At 34.0% G+C, this 16020-nt stretch overlaps 2 protein-coding genes across 4 annotated transcripts; one reads left to right on the top strand and one right to left on the bottom strand.

Moving 5' to 3' along the window:
* Positions 1–380: 380 nt before the first annotated feature.
* LOC105800040 (annexin D5) lies at positions 381–4362 on the bottom strand. 2 transcript variants are annotated; one of them, XM_012630919.2, is made up of 6 exons: positions 4109–4362; positions 2750–2895; positions 2405–2623; positions 1519–1734; positions 1353–1442; positions 381–872 (listed from the first exon to the last, which is right to left on the bottom strand). In XM_012630919.2, exons 1-6 carry the CDS (start codon positions 4182–4184, stop codon positions 669–671), a joined length of 951 nt encoding a protein of 316 aa, XP_012486373.1. In that variant the 5' UTR covers positions 4185–4362; the 3' UTR covers positions 381–668. The 2 variants fall into 2 exon arrangements, with proteins under 2 accessions (XP_012486373.1, XP_012486374.1); XM_012630920.2 differs by lacking the exon at positions 4109–4362 and adding an exon at positions 3184–3335.
* A 3653-nt stretch (positions 4363–8015) lies between these two features.
* On the top strand, positions 8016–14420 carry LOC105800039 (uncharacterized). 2 transcript variants are annotated; one of them, XM_052620969.1, is made up of 8 exons: positions 8016–8262; positions 8434–8918; positions 10794–10832; positions 10931–11001; positions 12964–13028; positions 13119–13208; positions 13395–13487; positions 13629–14420. In XM_052620969.1, the coding sequence occupies exons 2-8, from the start codon at positions 8488–8490 to the stop codon at positions 14028–14030; spliced, it is 1191 nt and encodes a 396-aa protein (XP_052476929.1). In that variant the 5' UTR covers positions 8016–8262; positions 8434–8487; the 3' UTR covers positions 14031–14420. The 2 variants fall into 2 exon arrangements, with proteins under 2 accessions (XP_052476929.1, XP_012486372.1); XM_012630918.2 differs by having other exon boundaries at positions 8016–8918.
* Positions 14421–16020: the final 1600 nt, after the last annotated feature.

The following is a 16020-nucleotide window of genomic DNA, read 5'->3' as shown; positions in this document are numbered from 1 at the left end:
TTATTATCACATGATAATTTAATAATATAATTATAATAAAAGTATTCGATCAGTTCAAAAAATTTCTAAACTCATATTTTTATATATACTATAAATATAGATTATAGATAATATGAAAGAGTTTCACTTACAACAATAGTATCTTAAGATAGTTTTACGCAATTTCATTTTTTTTTTGGTACAATTAATATTTTAACAATTTAACTGTTGAATTTATTGATATAATTGTTTGCTAAATTTGTCATATGTTGAAATTTTTTTTTTTGTGAATTACAATAAGACAAAACTCAAACAACAACGTGAGTCAAACCCAAGCCACACCAGGGGTAGTGAACATCCTTGACCATCATGCCATCACATAGGATCCAATGGTTGAAAGCTTTTATATAAAACAAGTAGAAATTTTTTATTTATTTCAAATTTAACATAATTTATGTTAATAGCACATTAATTGTGACCAGAGGGGAAAAGCCTCCCAACTACATGCATTCTCTCTCACATTCACACAACTGCAGTTTAAAGAGCTTTAACATGGTTCACCTAATCAGCTATGCAATCACTTTCGATTCTACCAATCTTCCACGAATACACCAATCCGATAGAAAAGGAACTGGATTCACTGAAACATCATTATAACATATTTACACACACAACTACACTTACGATATCTAATTGTTTGGTCCCAAAAGAGAGAGAAGAAAAGTCCTGTAGTGGCCCGATGTGTCTGAGTGAACTGCATCGTTCAAGGTCTTTTTATATTTCCTCAGGTACTCGGCTTTTATATACTGCATATCGATCTCGGTTCGTGTCACAATTATCCTAATAAGTGTAGTGTCGTCAGTTCCCAGACCTTTCATTGCCTTATGCAGTGCCTACATAGTTTCATAAAGTAATAAGATCTCCAAACATGCATTTATGGCAACAAGCATTATATAATTCCCAGAAGAAACGTTACTGCAAAGTTTTCTAAAACCATATTACTCGACCAACAAAACCAAGCTCATCTCTGGACAAGAACGGAATCAGCGACATGACAATATCCAACAGTAAAAAATGAAAAAGTTTTAAGGAAGAGTGCACGATATAAATCACAACACATTTCGTGAAACGGATTCTCAAGGGTCTTTTTACCTTGGAATCATATTTTGTTTGAGAATTTTGTTAAACACCTACAGTCCATGTTCATACAAACACACATCCACCAGCATTCTACAAAAAAAGTTGCAATTCCCATCCTTATCTACAAAGCTACTGCCGGTCATATTATTTTGCTCATCATACACCATCATTAAAACTGAATGCAGCACAGCAAACAAATAGCTATAACCTTAATGAACAAAAACTATATATACCTTAGCAAAGTACTTTGCAGGATTCTCTGAGCATTGTAAAATAGTCAAGAGACCACGCTCAAACTTCCCAGATGTTTCGCTCTTCACTGCCTGCAAAAGTTTCAATTTTGTAAATCATCACAACAAGAATTTAAATAAAAGATATAAGAAGACAAGGAAAATTAACCTTCTTCAAGGAACCTCCATACATGTCATGATAAGCAGCGCTAATAGCTGCTAGCTGTGCCCTACTTCTTTCACTAAATATGCGGATAAAGGTTTTCTCATCAGTTCCCAATCTCTTCTCCCCTGCTTTATAGAGGGCCTTTGCATCCTTCATAGCCATCTCCCTATCAACTTCAAGACCTTCGTAACGGGAGGTGCTTACATATGCAAGCAAAAGCTATACAAAGTATGTTTAAATCACAATATCAGTCGCTTTATGTTTTCTTCCTAAGAGTTGGTGGAATTGATAACAATTCTTTTTAATTTCCCAAATGGTGGGAAAGATGGACAGGAAGTTGCCAGTGACATGTTTTTGACCTGACTTTTGTAAGCAACCTACAAAAACGGGGACTCTATTAATCAAGACCAAGGGCTACTTGAGGATATTTAAGCAAATACTGTCATTCTTTACGACAACATGTCCCTGTAATTGAGATTGGCTCTGAAGTCTTAGCATACTAAAGAAGATTACAATAAGAACCAAGTATTTTCCCACTATGTAGGGTCAGCTATATCAATCATATTCATCACTATGCCCCTTCCATCCATAAAAGTGAAGTCTGTTTCAATAGTTTCTATCCGGGTTGTTTTTCGTCTTACTCTCCTTAGATGTATCAAGTCGATAAGCCATATACGACATAAAGGAAAATTAACCAAAGATTGAGAAACGAAGCTAAAAAGGTATTTTGGAAACTTTTAGACCCTTACCATGAATAAGAGTACCAAAGTACTGGAAGAACAATAAATCTAGAGGAAATGCTTGTAGAAAAAGAGAGTGCATTTCAATGTTACCAAAATAGGGCACCAAGGATGCTCAGCATACCAAGATCAGTATTCAGAAAGTGTACCTTTTTGTGATCACCTGAGGTGTGTCTTTCAATATCTTGCTCAAGAAAAACCCCAAACTTCGCTTGGTAATTTTGTTTAATTAATTGAATCTGTGATGGTGTGCGAGAACAAATAACTTCAGTTGCAGCATCAAGATTTGTCAAATCTGGTAAAAGTGCCTGCCTAATGACTATTGCATCACGTCCTGCAGGATCATGCATCCATAGCAAGACAGCCGTCTGAAAGATTAAAGACAGGGTTCAAGGTGAAATTCCAGCACATTCACGTACACAATGTGCACAAATATATAGATACATACACACATACATACCATTTCTTACAATTTATAATACAAAGACTGGTACCTCCAATTTTCCACGAAGCTCCGAAACAAGTCGTTTGAGAAGGTCTTCAGAATACATTGCTCTATACTCATGTTGAATTAAAGAACGCTGAGTTGCATCTCGATGGGCAAGAATATTGACCACTGCTGCAGTATCGCATCCCAGCCCTAGAAGGAAAAAGTAAAACAGGAAAAATATGAAAAAGAAACATTCTTTTCACCCTTTCGGTTGTTTTTTCTGCAAATAATAATGTAAAAGCTTGATGCTAAAGTCACAACTGATACTTTCCAAAAGGAAACGAGTATATAAGTGAAGCCATAACTTGGAGGTTTTGCATCAACTAAGAAAATTAAAGCATTATAGCAAAATTTCGTCACACAGAGATGCACAGAACAAATCAAACAGTCCATAAGAAACAAACAAATTCTTAAGCTAAAATATCAAAGGGTTTTAACCTTCTTCAAAGATACACAATACTGAAGTTACCCAACGAAAATGCTTATCTCATAGATTAATAAATCATACTGCTTGTAAGCTGAAAATCAGAAGATTGATAAACGAGGACCATGCTTTCATTTTTATTTGACATTGACCCATTCAACAATAATCTGCATAATAAAATTAGTGGAAGAAGCATAACAATAGATAAGAACTTAGCACAGGAAGGAGTTAAAAGTTTAACTTGGAAAAACTTAAATGTCATTTATTGAAAATTAAAAGAACAATATGATTTTATTTAAGAGGAATCCAAGCATTTAAGGACGAATTTATTAGAATTTGGTCTTCATACCTTACAAAAACTGAGAAATTAGTCTGATTGGCTAATATGCCAATCCTTCTCGTTAAATCACTAATTGAAAATCAACGATTCAGCCACTAACAACTAGACTACCTTGTTAATTTTCTAACAAATTAAAGTAAATGGACTAACAATCAATTTTTGTAAAGTAAAGGGATGAAATTCAGAATTGGACAGAAACTCAATATTCTAATATATTTTTAAATATTCTTAAATATTTAAAAGGGCAGAAAAGAATTTCAAATTTACAAATAATTTCTTATACTTATTTCAGATTCACTAAGATACGACAAATCCATGGTTTTGAAAATCATATTTGCAGATGCTTTATCATCCAATTTATGCTAAATTTGGAATCTGAATCCCAATCCAAGTTTGCAATCAGCAATCAAAAGTAAACTCCATAAGAAATTAATGAAGACAATGTTTTCTTTTGAAAAGGAAAATGCTGTAGAAAATGTCAATAATCATGAATTAAAAAAAAAAAGACTAATAATAATGAAAATTTTCAGGAAAAGGGAGGGAAAGGAGGAGGAGGTGGAGAGAAAAATGAGAAAGAAAAGGAAGGAAAACGAGGGTACCCTTGAAAGCACGGTAAAGCTGAATAGCATCGTCTCTAGGAGAGGTAAGAACCGGCGGAAGGCTTAAAGTCGACATTTGCAAAAACCTCAAAACCAACAGTCAACTGTTTCAGATTTGGTGTTTGAAATTAAAAGTTGGAACTTCCTACCTGCTCCTGCTCTGCAACAAATAATCGTCACCCAGCGACACCTAGCGATAGCCTAACACGGGATGAGTTAAGCTAACCACTGTCCTTTTCCCATGTGTTCTTTTACTACATCAGAGTTTTATTTAGTATATTTAATTTATTGTCGCTTTTTTCGTGTCTATCAAATGGGGGCAAACTATCGACTTGTGCAAGGTAGTGGATCAAATCCGTGGTTATTGTATACAGTAACGTTCAATTCGGTTAATCGAGACTCATGAATTCACTCAATTCGTAGAATAAATAGACTAAAATAGAGGTGCTCATGGGCCGGGCGGCCCGACCTGGCCCGATAGCCCGTCCGAAATATGGGAGGGTTTGGGTAAAAATATAGGCCCGAAATATGAGTTTGGGCAAAAAACGAGGCCCGTTTAGAAAACGGGCTGGGCCTCGGGCACCACTTTTTTGGCCTGAGCCCGGCCCGGCCCGATTTAATAAATATATTTATTTTTTTAATTTTAAAATATTTTTTACATACTTTTTTAATTTTTTTAAATTTTAAAATATTTTTAAAATACTTTTTTTTAATTTTTTTTAATTTTAAAATATTTTTTTAATTTTTTTAATTTTAAAATATTTTTAAAATACTTTTTTTAATTTTTTAAAATTTTTAAAATAAAAATGGGCCGGGCCGGGTCGGACCCAGGCTTATGATTTTTTCCCGGGCCGGGCATGGGCAAAATCTTAGGCCCATATTTTGGGCCGGGCCCGGGCCTAGGACCCGGGCCGAAATTTTTTATGGGCCCGGCCCGGCCCATGAGCACCTCTAGACTAAAAGCTCCTCCATTTAATTCACTCAATTCAAGAATTCAACAAATTATTTAATTTATTTTGATGTTTTCAATTTTAAATTTTTAATATTAAAAATAATAAAATTAGAATTTTTAGTCATGGGATAAACAAGTACAAATTGATAATTTTAGTATATTATTTTAGTTTTTATCGTTTTTTCACTTTAATCCTTGATCTTTTTTTTACCCAATCAATGCTTAAAAAGATATTTATTAGGTGATCAGAACAAAAGCAACCTAAAAATTGGGTGACCAATATGAAAATATAAATATAATGCGGCATGTACAATTAATGGTTGTTAGAGAGTTAATACTTGGGTGACTAAAATGAAAGCGCCCTAAAAGTTGAGTGACCAACTAGATAGTTTACCTTTAATTTTTTATTTAATTTTATAAGTAGTATTAAAAATTTGTCATGAATTTTTAATTGGCTTTTAAAAGTAAAAATTAAATAAATGAAATATATAATTCTTGATACAAAGAGGTGGCGTAGAGAATCTGATGGTGGAAATCGAATGTTGTTCAGGTAGAAGGGTAAAGAGCAATAAAATGTTAAAGGAGAAGGTTAAGATGAACAGAGAAGACGAGTGATCGAGAGAAGGCAGAGAAAGGGTCAATTTTTTTTTATGGGGAAGTAAAAGTTATAGTTGAAAAAAAGGCTAACTTCTATCTTGAAGTTGTCATTTCACTGTAATAAATTTCATTTTAAATAGTCTAGTAGAAATAAATTTGTTGAATATTTATATTATTTAGTTAAATAAATTATTTTAATGTCCTTCAGTATTTAAAATAAATTATATTATTTGGAGATATTTTAGTTTTTATTAGAAAAATCAATAAAAATATGCATATAATGAGATTTAAACTTATGCCAATTGGGATAGTAAAATTTTAAATTTATCACTCACCTGAATTTTTATTTTAACATTTTATACACTATAGCTTTATTATGCACTTTATTACTTCCATCAATTGTGTATACTAATAATGTTGTTGATTAAGATGGTGCCACAAATTAACTCGACACCAACTTAGGATGATGACAATACTATGATAAATAATTGTATTCACGTGTTTAAACTTCATTTTACTTACAATTTATTTTATTTTATAGATGATTTCTTGCTTTTATAGAAACATGTCAATGACATGGAGTCTAATGGTGAAAATATATTCAAAACAATTAATATTATTTGCTTAAAAGTATTCAAAATTTATATTTAATATATCAAAATATTAATGATGAGATATAATAAAATTTTTAACATTTTATTGAAATGTCATAATATCATTATTTATTCAATATCTGTATTAGTAAGAGAAATATTTCAAAATTTTCAATATTTTTCATATATCAAAATCCGTAAAATCTAAAATTAAATATGCTAAAATTCTTTTGTATATATAATCAAACAAAATTAATTTTAAACAAATTTGCTTATTATAGATTAATACAAAGAATCCCAACTTAGAGAAAATATTTAAGTGTCGAATTGAAGTATCAAATGGTATCCTAACTCTTTTCCAAACGATAGGGAATTACATTTTGTCATGTTTCTTGTCAAAATTAAGGCATTGTTTGATAAAGTGTTAAAACAATACATCAATTGGAAATTAATATTTCGGTAACTTATTTTTTAAACATGTTGACAACTCACAACAAAAGTTACTAGATAAAATCTTTTCTATGTAGAAAATGATAAGTAGATAGGGACCTACTAGTTATATTCGATCATTTACTATTTAATTTTATTTATTTTAAGATTATATTATTTTATCAAATAATCTAAATATGTTTAGTATTTATTTTTAAGTAATATATCAAATAAATTTTATAACTTAAATTCACCCTTATTTTTCCAATCAGGGTGAAGCCAATTTTTTGGAGGGCCAAATTTGAATTATAAATTTTTGAGTGAGTTAAAATGTAATTTTGTGGTTGTATTAATGTAAAATTTTACAATTTTCAAGGGATTAAATTATGAACTTATTATTTTAGGGAGGGCATAATTTAATTTTAAATTTTAGGAGGAGTCAAAATACGATTTCACTATTAAATACTTAAAACTTTAAAAACACTTAAGGGACTAAAGAGGTAATTTTTCATTTTTAGGGGGCTAGGACCCCTGCTTGCCCTTTTAACTTCGCTTTTGTACAGGAGGTAGTAATGCAGAAATTTTCGCAATGGGTGAAAGCCTGATAGAACCTGCTACGTGGAGGTAAAAAGCCTATGGGTCATGAACTTTTTTCTCGAAGAGGAAGTAATGACAATATATGAGGAATAAACATAGGCTAACTTAATGTCGATAGCTGTGGTAACACATAGGATGCAAACGTCATCCGAAACGATTGGTTGTAAAGCATGTATAGATACTTTTTTAAGTCTTCATTAAATTTTGAGTTCAACCTTGGATGAGCGGTGGAAATCATCAAACTAGAGTATGGTAGGAGTAGAGATAATTTCTGATGGAGTGATGAAATATGTAGAGATTAAAAAAAAAAGGACCAACGACGAAAGTATTCTATTGGGCCGATAACACTAAAAGACCAAAACTAATGGAGCGAATGGGATTAAATACACTTGTGACCAAGATGCTAACGATGTCAAAGAGGTTTTTTTTTTCAAAATTAATCTCAAAATAAAAAATTTCTGGCAATAATAATATCAAATAATAAAAATAAATAAACTAAAAATTATAAATATATGATCCGCGGCCCCTTATGATAAAATTGTTCTGGTAGGGCTATCTCCTATTAGCCTTTCGCCGCATAACCGTCATGTGCTTCACCATAACCTTTCGACACGTGTAACATGAATCTTCACGTAATTGATTTTTGTTTTTGTCTTTTCACCAGTAATTTCTCGAACCGTCCATTTGGCTGACGATTTCCCCCAAGTTTTCAACCCTTATATATTCCTTTTTCCCACTGCAATGTAGTAAACTAAAACGCAAACCAAGAATTTGATTCTTATTTCTTCTTCTCTTTTTTCTCTGCCTTAAATTCTTACAAATTAGCATCCAATTCATTCCTCATTTTGGTTTTTGATTTTCGTGACTATACGCCTTGCCTTTGTTCTCCTCCGGCAAACTGAAACTTGTTTGGTTTTCTGCTTGTACTGCTACAATTTCCCAGTTCCGGATAACCTCAGCAACTTGTAGGAATAACAAAAGACTGGGTATTTGACGATTTTGTTTCTGTTTATATCTTTTGATTTGGTTTCTCTCCGTTTATGACCTGTTCATCAACTAGAACGATTGTAATACCCAGAGAAACTAAGTTTCTATATTTTAATAAAATTTACGGACATTCTCAATTTCATGTGAAACCAAACTATTGGAAACCCAAGTGTCTATCCAAGGATTCCAATCCCTTAATCTCATCATCATCCGATTCTGAAAGGATGGCGGCGGTGGAGCCATTGACCTCTGGAGCAAGTGGCCGCATAAACGCCCTCTTCTCCTTACGTGCTTTGAGGAGCCTCTTGTTGCTGCTAAATGCTGTCGTTTTGTTCTTGCTTTTGCCATTCCGGGGGCAAAGACGCGCCTCCGCTATCTGTTCCGGGGAGAAAGTGGGAAAGGACGAGAAACAGGACTGCCGGAGGAAAGGGTCGTCTTCTTCGTCGGCTGTGATGAGGGTGCCGGCGGCGATGGTGCTACGTAGAAGCGCGGCGGTGATTTTGGACCAGGAGGCCGCGGCCAGGCGGTCACTGGCGATCCAGAGGGTGGTTGAGGACGATGATAACGACACAGTGAGGGAGTTTTCGCTGTTTACTAGTGCACGAGGTGAAACGTTATTCACTCAGTCTTGGACCCCAGTTTCCGTCGTAGTCAGGTCAGTTTTTGACTAACTATTCCCTTTCTTTTTGAGAAGTTGTACTAATTTATATGTTAATTATGATGAGTAACACTATTGGGTCACTTTTCTTTAAGCCGATGCCAATGATTTATTTTTTCTATTTAATTCATTTACTTAGAAATAGCTCTGGAAATTTTTTGAGTTTGAGATTATTTATTTGTTTTGTCTTTTCCAGAGCTTAAATGAGATATATTTCTGCTTTGAAATTTAGTTCAGAGTGATGGGATTTAATTATTCTGAGATTCGAGAGAATAAGAACATTGCTTTTTTTATGGAATCATCACTATTGTTTGTTCAGCTCCCATAGACAAAATTTCAGCTTTTGGGAGTGACACTTTGGATTATTGTACCTTTTTTTTTATTTAACCTAGGAAAAAACAATTAAAATATGTTACCTAAGCCCACTAGAAAATGTCTCTATTATTCGTAAAATAATAAAACGGTATGAAGTTAATTTATGTAACTCTGCTTCTTCTGCATCTTTGAGTCAATGGTTTGGAAATTTTAAAATACAACAATTAGTTAAAGAGATACATATCTGAAAACTGTGGTTATTGTCCTCACTTGGAATGTTCACAGAAGCCTGCAAAAATGGTTGAGTTTCCAATGACACTAGTGGTTAAAACTATGGATAAAAAGAAACAACGTTTTTGCAGGCTATAATTCCCTGCAGCTTCGAACAAAAAACAAAATCCCTGCTGTTAGAGCTATAAATGAATGGAGTGTAAAATGACCAGTTCCGTTTTTGTTCATTTATGTTAGTTTATCAAGCTAAATAAACAAACATTGGTAAAGATTTTGAGGAACTGAGCATGATCAGAGGCCCATTTGTTTAAGCTTGGTTCATTTACAGCACTACCTGCTGTTGGAGCATGCCCCAAGGATTGCTTTCTTATGATTATTCCTGCCCTAAATGTCTAAGCTTCTGCTTATGGTCCCCTACCTCTTTTTGTCTGCGTTATGCTCTGAATGTAGCTGGGAAGGCACTTGCTGTGGAGATGATATTTACAATACTCTGCCATAGTTTTTCATGTATTTGTCAAATGTTTGGCAGTGCCTAATCAGCCCCAGAGAGTCTCATAATTTGGCACATTTTTCTATCGAGTTGAATTTTTCGAAAGGAATAGCTGATGAAATAAAATGCTTTTATCACTAGTGCTCAGTGTATAAAATTGCTTTTCCATAGTTCAAAGAATTGATGTTATTGTCAAATGCTTGAGAATTGGTAAATATTGAGCCAGGCCTTTTGAAGTGTGCTGCAGACCTTGATGTCAGTGGAAACTAAAATAAACAAATGAAAAGGTGAAAAGAAATTTTACTAAAAATGTTGAATGTGAAAAAAGGACAAAAAATCGAACTTCTATTGGCCTGAAATTAGATTACCCTCTGTGAGCAGAAGTTTCAATTCTGTCTTTGCTATAAGTGAAATTTTCTGTATGGATAATCCTGGCTGGAGGCTAAGCCATTTATATTTGTTTGCCAAACTTTAGTCACGTTGGGCACATTGGTTTTAGTGAAGCTTAGTGGGATGAGAACTTACTTGTGTTAATTCCTCTATAATCAATTTTATACTTTTCATATCTGGAAGTTTAAACTTTAAATGAGTTGAGAAATTCCTTTTCTTCTGTTTAAACTTTAAATGAGTCATGAGAAATTCCTTTTCTTCTGTTTTAGCAATAAAATAAAATATTTCTTGTAATTAGCTTCAAGCTACAGTCCTCTACAATTTCTACCACCCTGTTTTGATTTATTGATTACATTCTTTTAAATTATTAAATTTTAGTCTTCTTTTGAAGTTCAAATTCCCACTTTGTTCACCTAGATAGTGAGTTATTTCCATATCTTTTGCAGGGGCGTAGTTGTTCTTTTGCATGGCCTGAATGAACACAGGTTTGTTATTTGGATCTGAGGCCATTGTAGAGGAGGTATTAAATTGATTGGGTAGCTTTTTGTTTCTTTTACTTATGATGTTTAGATTTTTACAACAGTGGCAGGTACAGTGATTTTGCAAAGCAGCTTAATGCCAATGGATTCAAGGTCTATGGAATGGATTGGATAGGTAAGTTTAAGTTTCATATGCTGACCATCAAAATCACATTCTGCTTTGCCCAAAAATCCGTCTTTTATTTATGTTGTGTGTCATTTATTTTTTACATAGTGCATGTGCATCCACTCCCCTCCCTCCTCCTCCTCCTCCTCACTTTTGCTTTCAGTGACTATTTCATATAAGTGAGTACAAAGAAATTCAGAGGTCATCTTTTATGGTCAACTTGACTCATTTCTGGTGAACTGCTCTCTTTAGATTCCTTTTTTCTGTCTTCCACGCTACTTCTCTTGTTGCACTCCTCATGGTCCACTTACATGTATAAGTTTTTTATGGTGATTTCTTTTCGTTGTTATCTCAAGTGATTAAATATTGCTGGCCACTCTTTCAGTTAAAGGAAAGAGTAGGGTGAAGAGGTATATTGTTCTTGTTATGCGCTCAGAAGGTTTTTGTCCTTCTTTTCTTGTATATATTTGAGGTTATGAGGATTTGAAGTTTTGAACCCCGACTACTGGAACTAAGTCCAACACTCTACCTTCGTAGTGCTTTTCTGACAGCAATCAAGTCAATGTATCCTTTGAAGCTAAGTGTTAAATTTATTTCACATCAAGGGAAAGGGGTCATATTTAAAATTTAATAGAAACGAGAATCGGAAAAGTAAAATTAAAGCTACTGGTGAATTCTACCATTTCATCAGACATCATGGACATAAAGACAAGTTTCTTTTTTTTAAAGAAAAAGGAAAAGCCTGCATTACCTTTTGTTGATTTGAACTTTTTTGGTGAAGTTTTGAACTGCTAAAGCACTGCTTCCTTCTAATTTGATTAGCGGGGAAAGGTGTGTTCAGCCTCAACGTCATGGAATTATTGATCGTCTTGTTTATTACATGTATTTCTAGGTGACTCCACAATAATACAAATGTCTGACACTAATTAGTATGTTAAGAAACAAACGACTACTTGAGGTCCTATTTAAGTTTTACTTTAGTACATAGATGAATAGGCATAAGTTTAGGCCTACAGCATCATGTTTTAACAAGTGTTACTTGCATATCACTTTTACAATCAATCTGATTGTGGACTAGAGACAAGAAAAAGGATTTAGAGTATTTGTGACTGAAGAGAATACACAAATGGTAAAATAATGCTTTGTCTTGAAAGGCATTTTAGTTGCTTCTGCTAGTTTTCCATGCTGGTGTAAATCAATTGTAAAATAACTTTCTGCACAACCAATTTAGTCTTGTCTTCATTCCTTCAGATAATCCTTCACAGATTATCTTCTATTTAATGTTGTTCATAGTCTAGAGACTCCTTTTCTTCAACGATGCATCTATATTTGGATGTTGCAGGGGTTTGAGTATTTCTATTGGGAAGCCCATTGGTGCCAAAAAGTAACATTTGAAGCTCATCATAATAAGTAAGCTTACTTTTTAGTGTTTATAGTAAGCAAGACCTGTGAAAACTGTCTTCTTGTTTAGCTGATCTGTAGAAACAAGAAGTATGGTTTTTGAAGATATTCTCCTCATTATTGGCTACTCAGATTTCAGTTTAGATGAATTTTCCACAGTACATGGAAGTTTCACTGGTAAAAAATTTCAAAGGGACAAACACTCTGACCAATGTTGAATCTTGCAGCATGGTAGCATATGCCTCAAATAATCTGAAATCATTTATGTACCTGGGTTCCGTCCGCCCCCTAACCCCACCCCCCCCCCCCCCCCCCCCCAAAAAAAAAAATCAACAACAACACTCCATCTGCAAGCATGATTGGTATTTGTGGTTGAGAGTATGCTTTATAACTTAATCTATTACTCCCCCATGCCATGCCATGCATGCATGCATGCATGCTTGCTTGCTTGCAACTTTCTTTTAAATGGCAGTTGATTATAAGCTTTCATCTTTTGTGGTTCGTTTGATGGCTGCTTCTATTTTATTGTTGTTTTCATTCTTAAACTTATTTGTTCCTCATATCCTGTAGGACATGGTGGAAGCGATGGGCTACATGCATATGTTCATTCCCTTGATCATGCTGTTACTGATATGGTGTGTTGTAAGGTTCAGCTACAAAAGTATATTTGAAATAAATATTGCGTCAAACTATAACGTCTTTATTTGTCTTGCACCTTGCTACAGAAAATATTCCTTGAAAAGGTTTTAGCTGAAAATCCTGGGCTTCCATGCTTTTGCTTTGGTCATTCAACTGGTGGTGCAATTGTCCTTAAAGTAAGGTTTCATGAAGAAGAGTAGGAGTTCCCCTATAACTTTTGAATCATTTATTAACATTGTTATTGTTGCTTTTCTTCAACCTACAAGTTTACACGTTAATAACATGTCTCTTGAACACGAAAGGGAAAACGTTAAAATCTTTTGATAATGTTCCGCTAAACATTTAACTTTTCTGCATTATAGGCAGTACTTGATCCAAAGATTGAAGCCCAAGTATCAGGCATTATACTGACTTCTCCAGCTGTAGGCGTACAGCCATCTCATCCGATTTTTGTGGTAAGGAATTCCATTAGTCATATCTCATCCGATTTTGATGTGAAATTATGAAACAGTGCAATAACGGCATTAGTTTAATATGATGACTAAACCAATGAGTATTTTCATTCATAATCTCTTCGTTTCTTCTACCTATGACAGGTACTTGCCCCAGTTGTATCATTTCTATTGCCAAGATACCAAGTCAGTGTCACCAATAAAAAGAACATGCCAGTTTGTAGGGACCCAGAGGCGCTGGTGGCCAAGTATTCGGATCCACTGGTGTATACAGGACCTCTCCGAGTGAGAACTGGTTATGAAATTCTTAGAACTACATCCTACTTGCAGCAGAATATGAACAGATTGAGGGTTCCTTTGCTTGTTCTCCATGGCACCGATGACACTGTAACTGATCCTCAAGCTTCTCAGAAACTGTATGAAGCAGCTGCCTCAACAGACAAAACGATCAAATTGTTTGAAGGCCTGTTACATGATCTCCTCTTTGAACTGGAACGAGAAACCATAATGGATGACATAATCCAGTGGTTAAATTGTAGAGTATAGAAATAGGACTAAACAGAAACAGGAACTCTTTAGTGAGCAATCCAAAAGATTGCTGCTAGAAGGTTTCAAGCGAAGTAAGATAATAGCAAATCACATTGCCAAATAAGACTCAGCATTTCAATGTGGTTTTCACATTGATATAATGTTCAGAATTTTAACGGGCTCTTTAGATTTTAATTTTCCTTGAGGGTTAACTTGCTGGTGTGGAGCATTTTACCCCACGATTTGTAGCTAGAGCGGTTCTGCTCTGCTGGTGATGAGTTCACTGCAAACTCAACCTTGGCGGATAGTGACTTATTGTATTTGTCTTATTTTTCATGGATGATTTTATCACCGTGGTGCGTGTTTCTGTCTGTGCTTCATAAGCCAACAAGACTTTCTCTTGCTTCATTCTCTTTTCCACTGTATAATTTCTTGAAGCTGCATTTATGTTGTAGTTGTTGAGTGCAGCTGATTATTGTACATAGTCTTAGGAAGTTGTGGTAAAATATTGTTTATGGCAGAGATGTTCATGTGCTGGTCTTGAAAGGTCAAAATATATAAAGGGGTTGGGGAATATGTTGGCACTTCGGCTGGCATCTAGAGCTGGCAAAGGGAAGCCCATTGGGAGAGGGAGATATGCTCTTCCAATACCAAATCATATGAGATGTCAAAAATTTCCTTTCTCCCTTGAATGATTATTTTATTTCTCAATATTTACACCATCTTGTGCATCAAGATTCAAAGATATTAAAACATTTAGGGTTCATTTGGTCTGGAGGAGTAGAAGGCATCTTTTAAATCAAGAGTAGTATTGGGTTATTGTTGATTAAAATAGATTTTGTAGAGATAAGAAAATTAACAAATTTGTTGCGATCATCTTTGAATAACAAATAAAAATTATTTCAATTCCAAACAGTAGTAAAAGACTTAAGCCTGATAATTGTGTATATATAGGTTGGAATTTTCACCCAATGTTTGGTTTTAATATTGGAATGATCCAAAAATAACTTTCTAAGTACTTATTAAACTGCAGTTTATAGTTGTATAAATTTAGGGTTAGATACGAAGTTGGAAACCAAAATATCAAATAAAGTTGAGCAACAAAATGCCATCACCCTCCTAAATTATTATGGGTCGTACGCTTGAATGAAGATGGAATAAACATAGAAATTAAAAATGTACTAAACCCCCAAACCGTACACTATATTATTTGGCCTAAACCGGAATTCGTCAACTTACATAAAATGTTTTAGATGCATGTGTTCATTCACATCTAATAATAAAATTAGTCCTTAATTTTTTTTTGTAACCTTAATAAAAATAATAAAACATTCAAAATTTTAACAAATATATATAAACATTTGTATTCTTAACAATTAAAATTTTCCAACAACATTTTAACATTAAAACTGATGGCTGATGATTTGTATTTCTCCTGGATAGGCGACCTTGTAAATAATTTGCAGTGTTAAAACATCAGTTTTGATCAGCCTTACCGATAGTTGTCAAGTCAGACCAGCTTTTGCAATAATGTTATTTTACTGTTTCAGTGTATTCTAATTTAGTCAATCGATTGCTCCAGAAATGCATTCTCCTGAATAACATCTTTTGCTCCCCCTTTAGTCTTTTTATTGCATTGCAAAGTTTCAACATTTCTTGCTCACGAACTGAATGGCGAGGCTGATGCTGAAGCCAACTTGGTGTCAAACTTGCTGGTGAGGTTTGGCTTTAACCATTTTGGTATTTATCATAATCAATTAAATGTTGGATGTTTATGAGATATTTCTAAACCTTGCAGAAGGTCAAATCCAGGAGGAGTTGGCTTAAGTCATTGATTGTGCTGGCAGAAGTTTTCTGGTTTGTCATAGAATATATTTATTTATAAAACACTTCTTCGGTAGGTGCAGAATTTTGCATTCAAACCCCAAAAGTTGGTATTATTGTTGGCCTTCAACCTCAGCTCTGCAAAAGAACAATGCAAATACCATTTTAAGTTTTGTTTGTGGCA

The sequence above is a fragment of the Gossypium raimondii genome, chromosome 9, assembly GCF_025698545.1.
Source record: "Gossypium raimondii isolate GPD5lz chromosome 9, ASM2569854v1, whole genome shotgun sequence".
Classification (NCBI taxonomy): domain Eukaryota; kingdom Viridiplantae; phylum Streptophyta; class Magnoliopsida; order Malvales; family Malvaceae; genus Gossypium; species Gossypium raimondii.
Note: the sequence above shows the minus strand (reverse complement) of the source record. Positions and strands in the feature narration are given on the sequence as shown.

Bases quoted from the DNA above. Each gene is read 5' to 3' on its own strand.
- LOC105800040 (XM_012630919.2), bottom strand. From the start codon at position 4,184: ATGTCGACTTTAAGCCTTCCGCCGGTTCTTACCTCTCCTAGAGACGAT. The intron at 2,624-2,749 runs GTACCAGTCTTT...TTAATCTTTCAG, and splicing joins AGCTTCGTGGAAAATTGGAG to ACGGCTGTCTTGCTATGGAT. The intron at 1,443-1,518 runs GTTAATTTTCCT...AAACTTTTGCAG, and splicing joins ATGGAGGTTCCTTGAAGAAG to GCAGTGAAGAGCGAAACATC.
- LOC105800039 (XM_012630918.2), top strand. From the start codon at position 8,317: ATGACCTGTTCATCAACTAGAACGATTGTAATACCCAGAGAAACTAAG. The intron at 13,209-13,394 runs GTAAGGTTTCAT...TCTGCATTATAG, and splicing joins GTGGTGCAATTGTCCTTAAA to GCAGTACTTGATCCAAAGAT. The intron at 13,488-13,628 runs GTAAGGAATTCC...TACCTATGACAG, and splicing joins CATCTCATCCGATTTTTGTG to GTACTTGCCCCAGTTGTATC.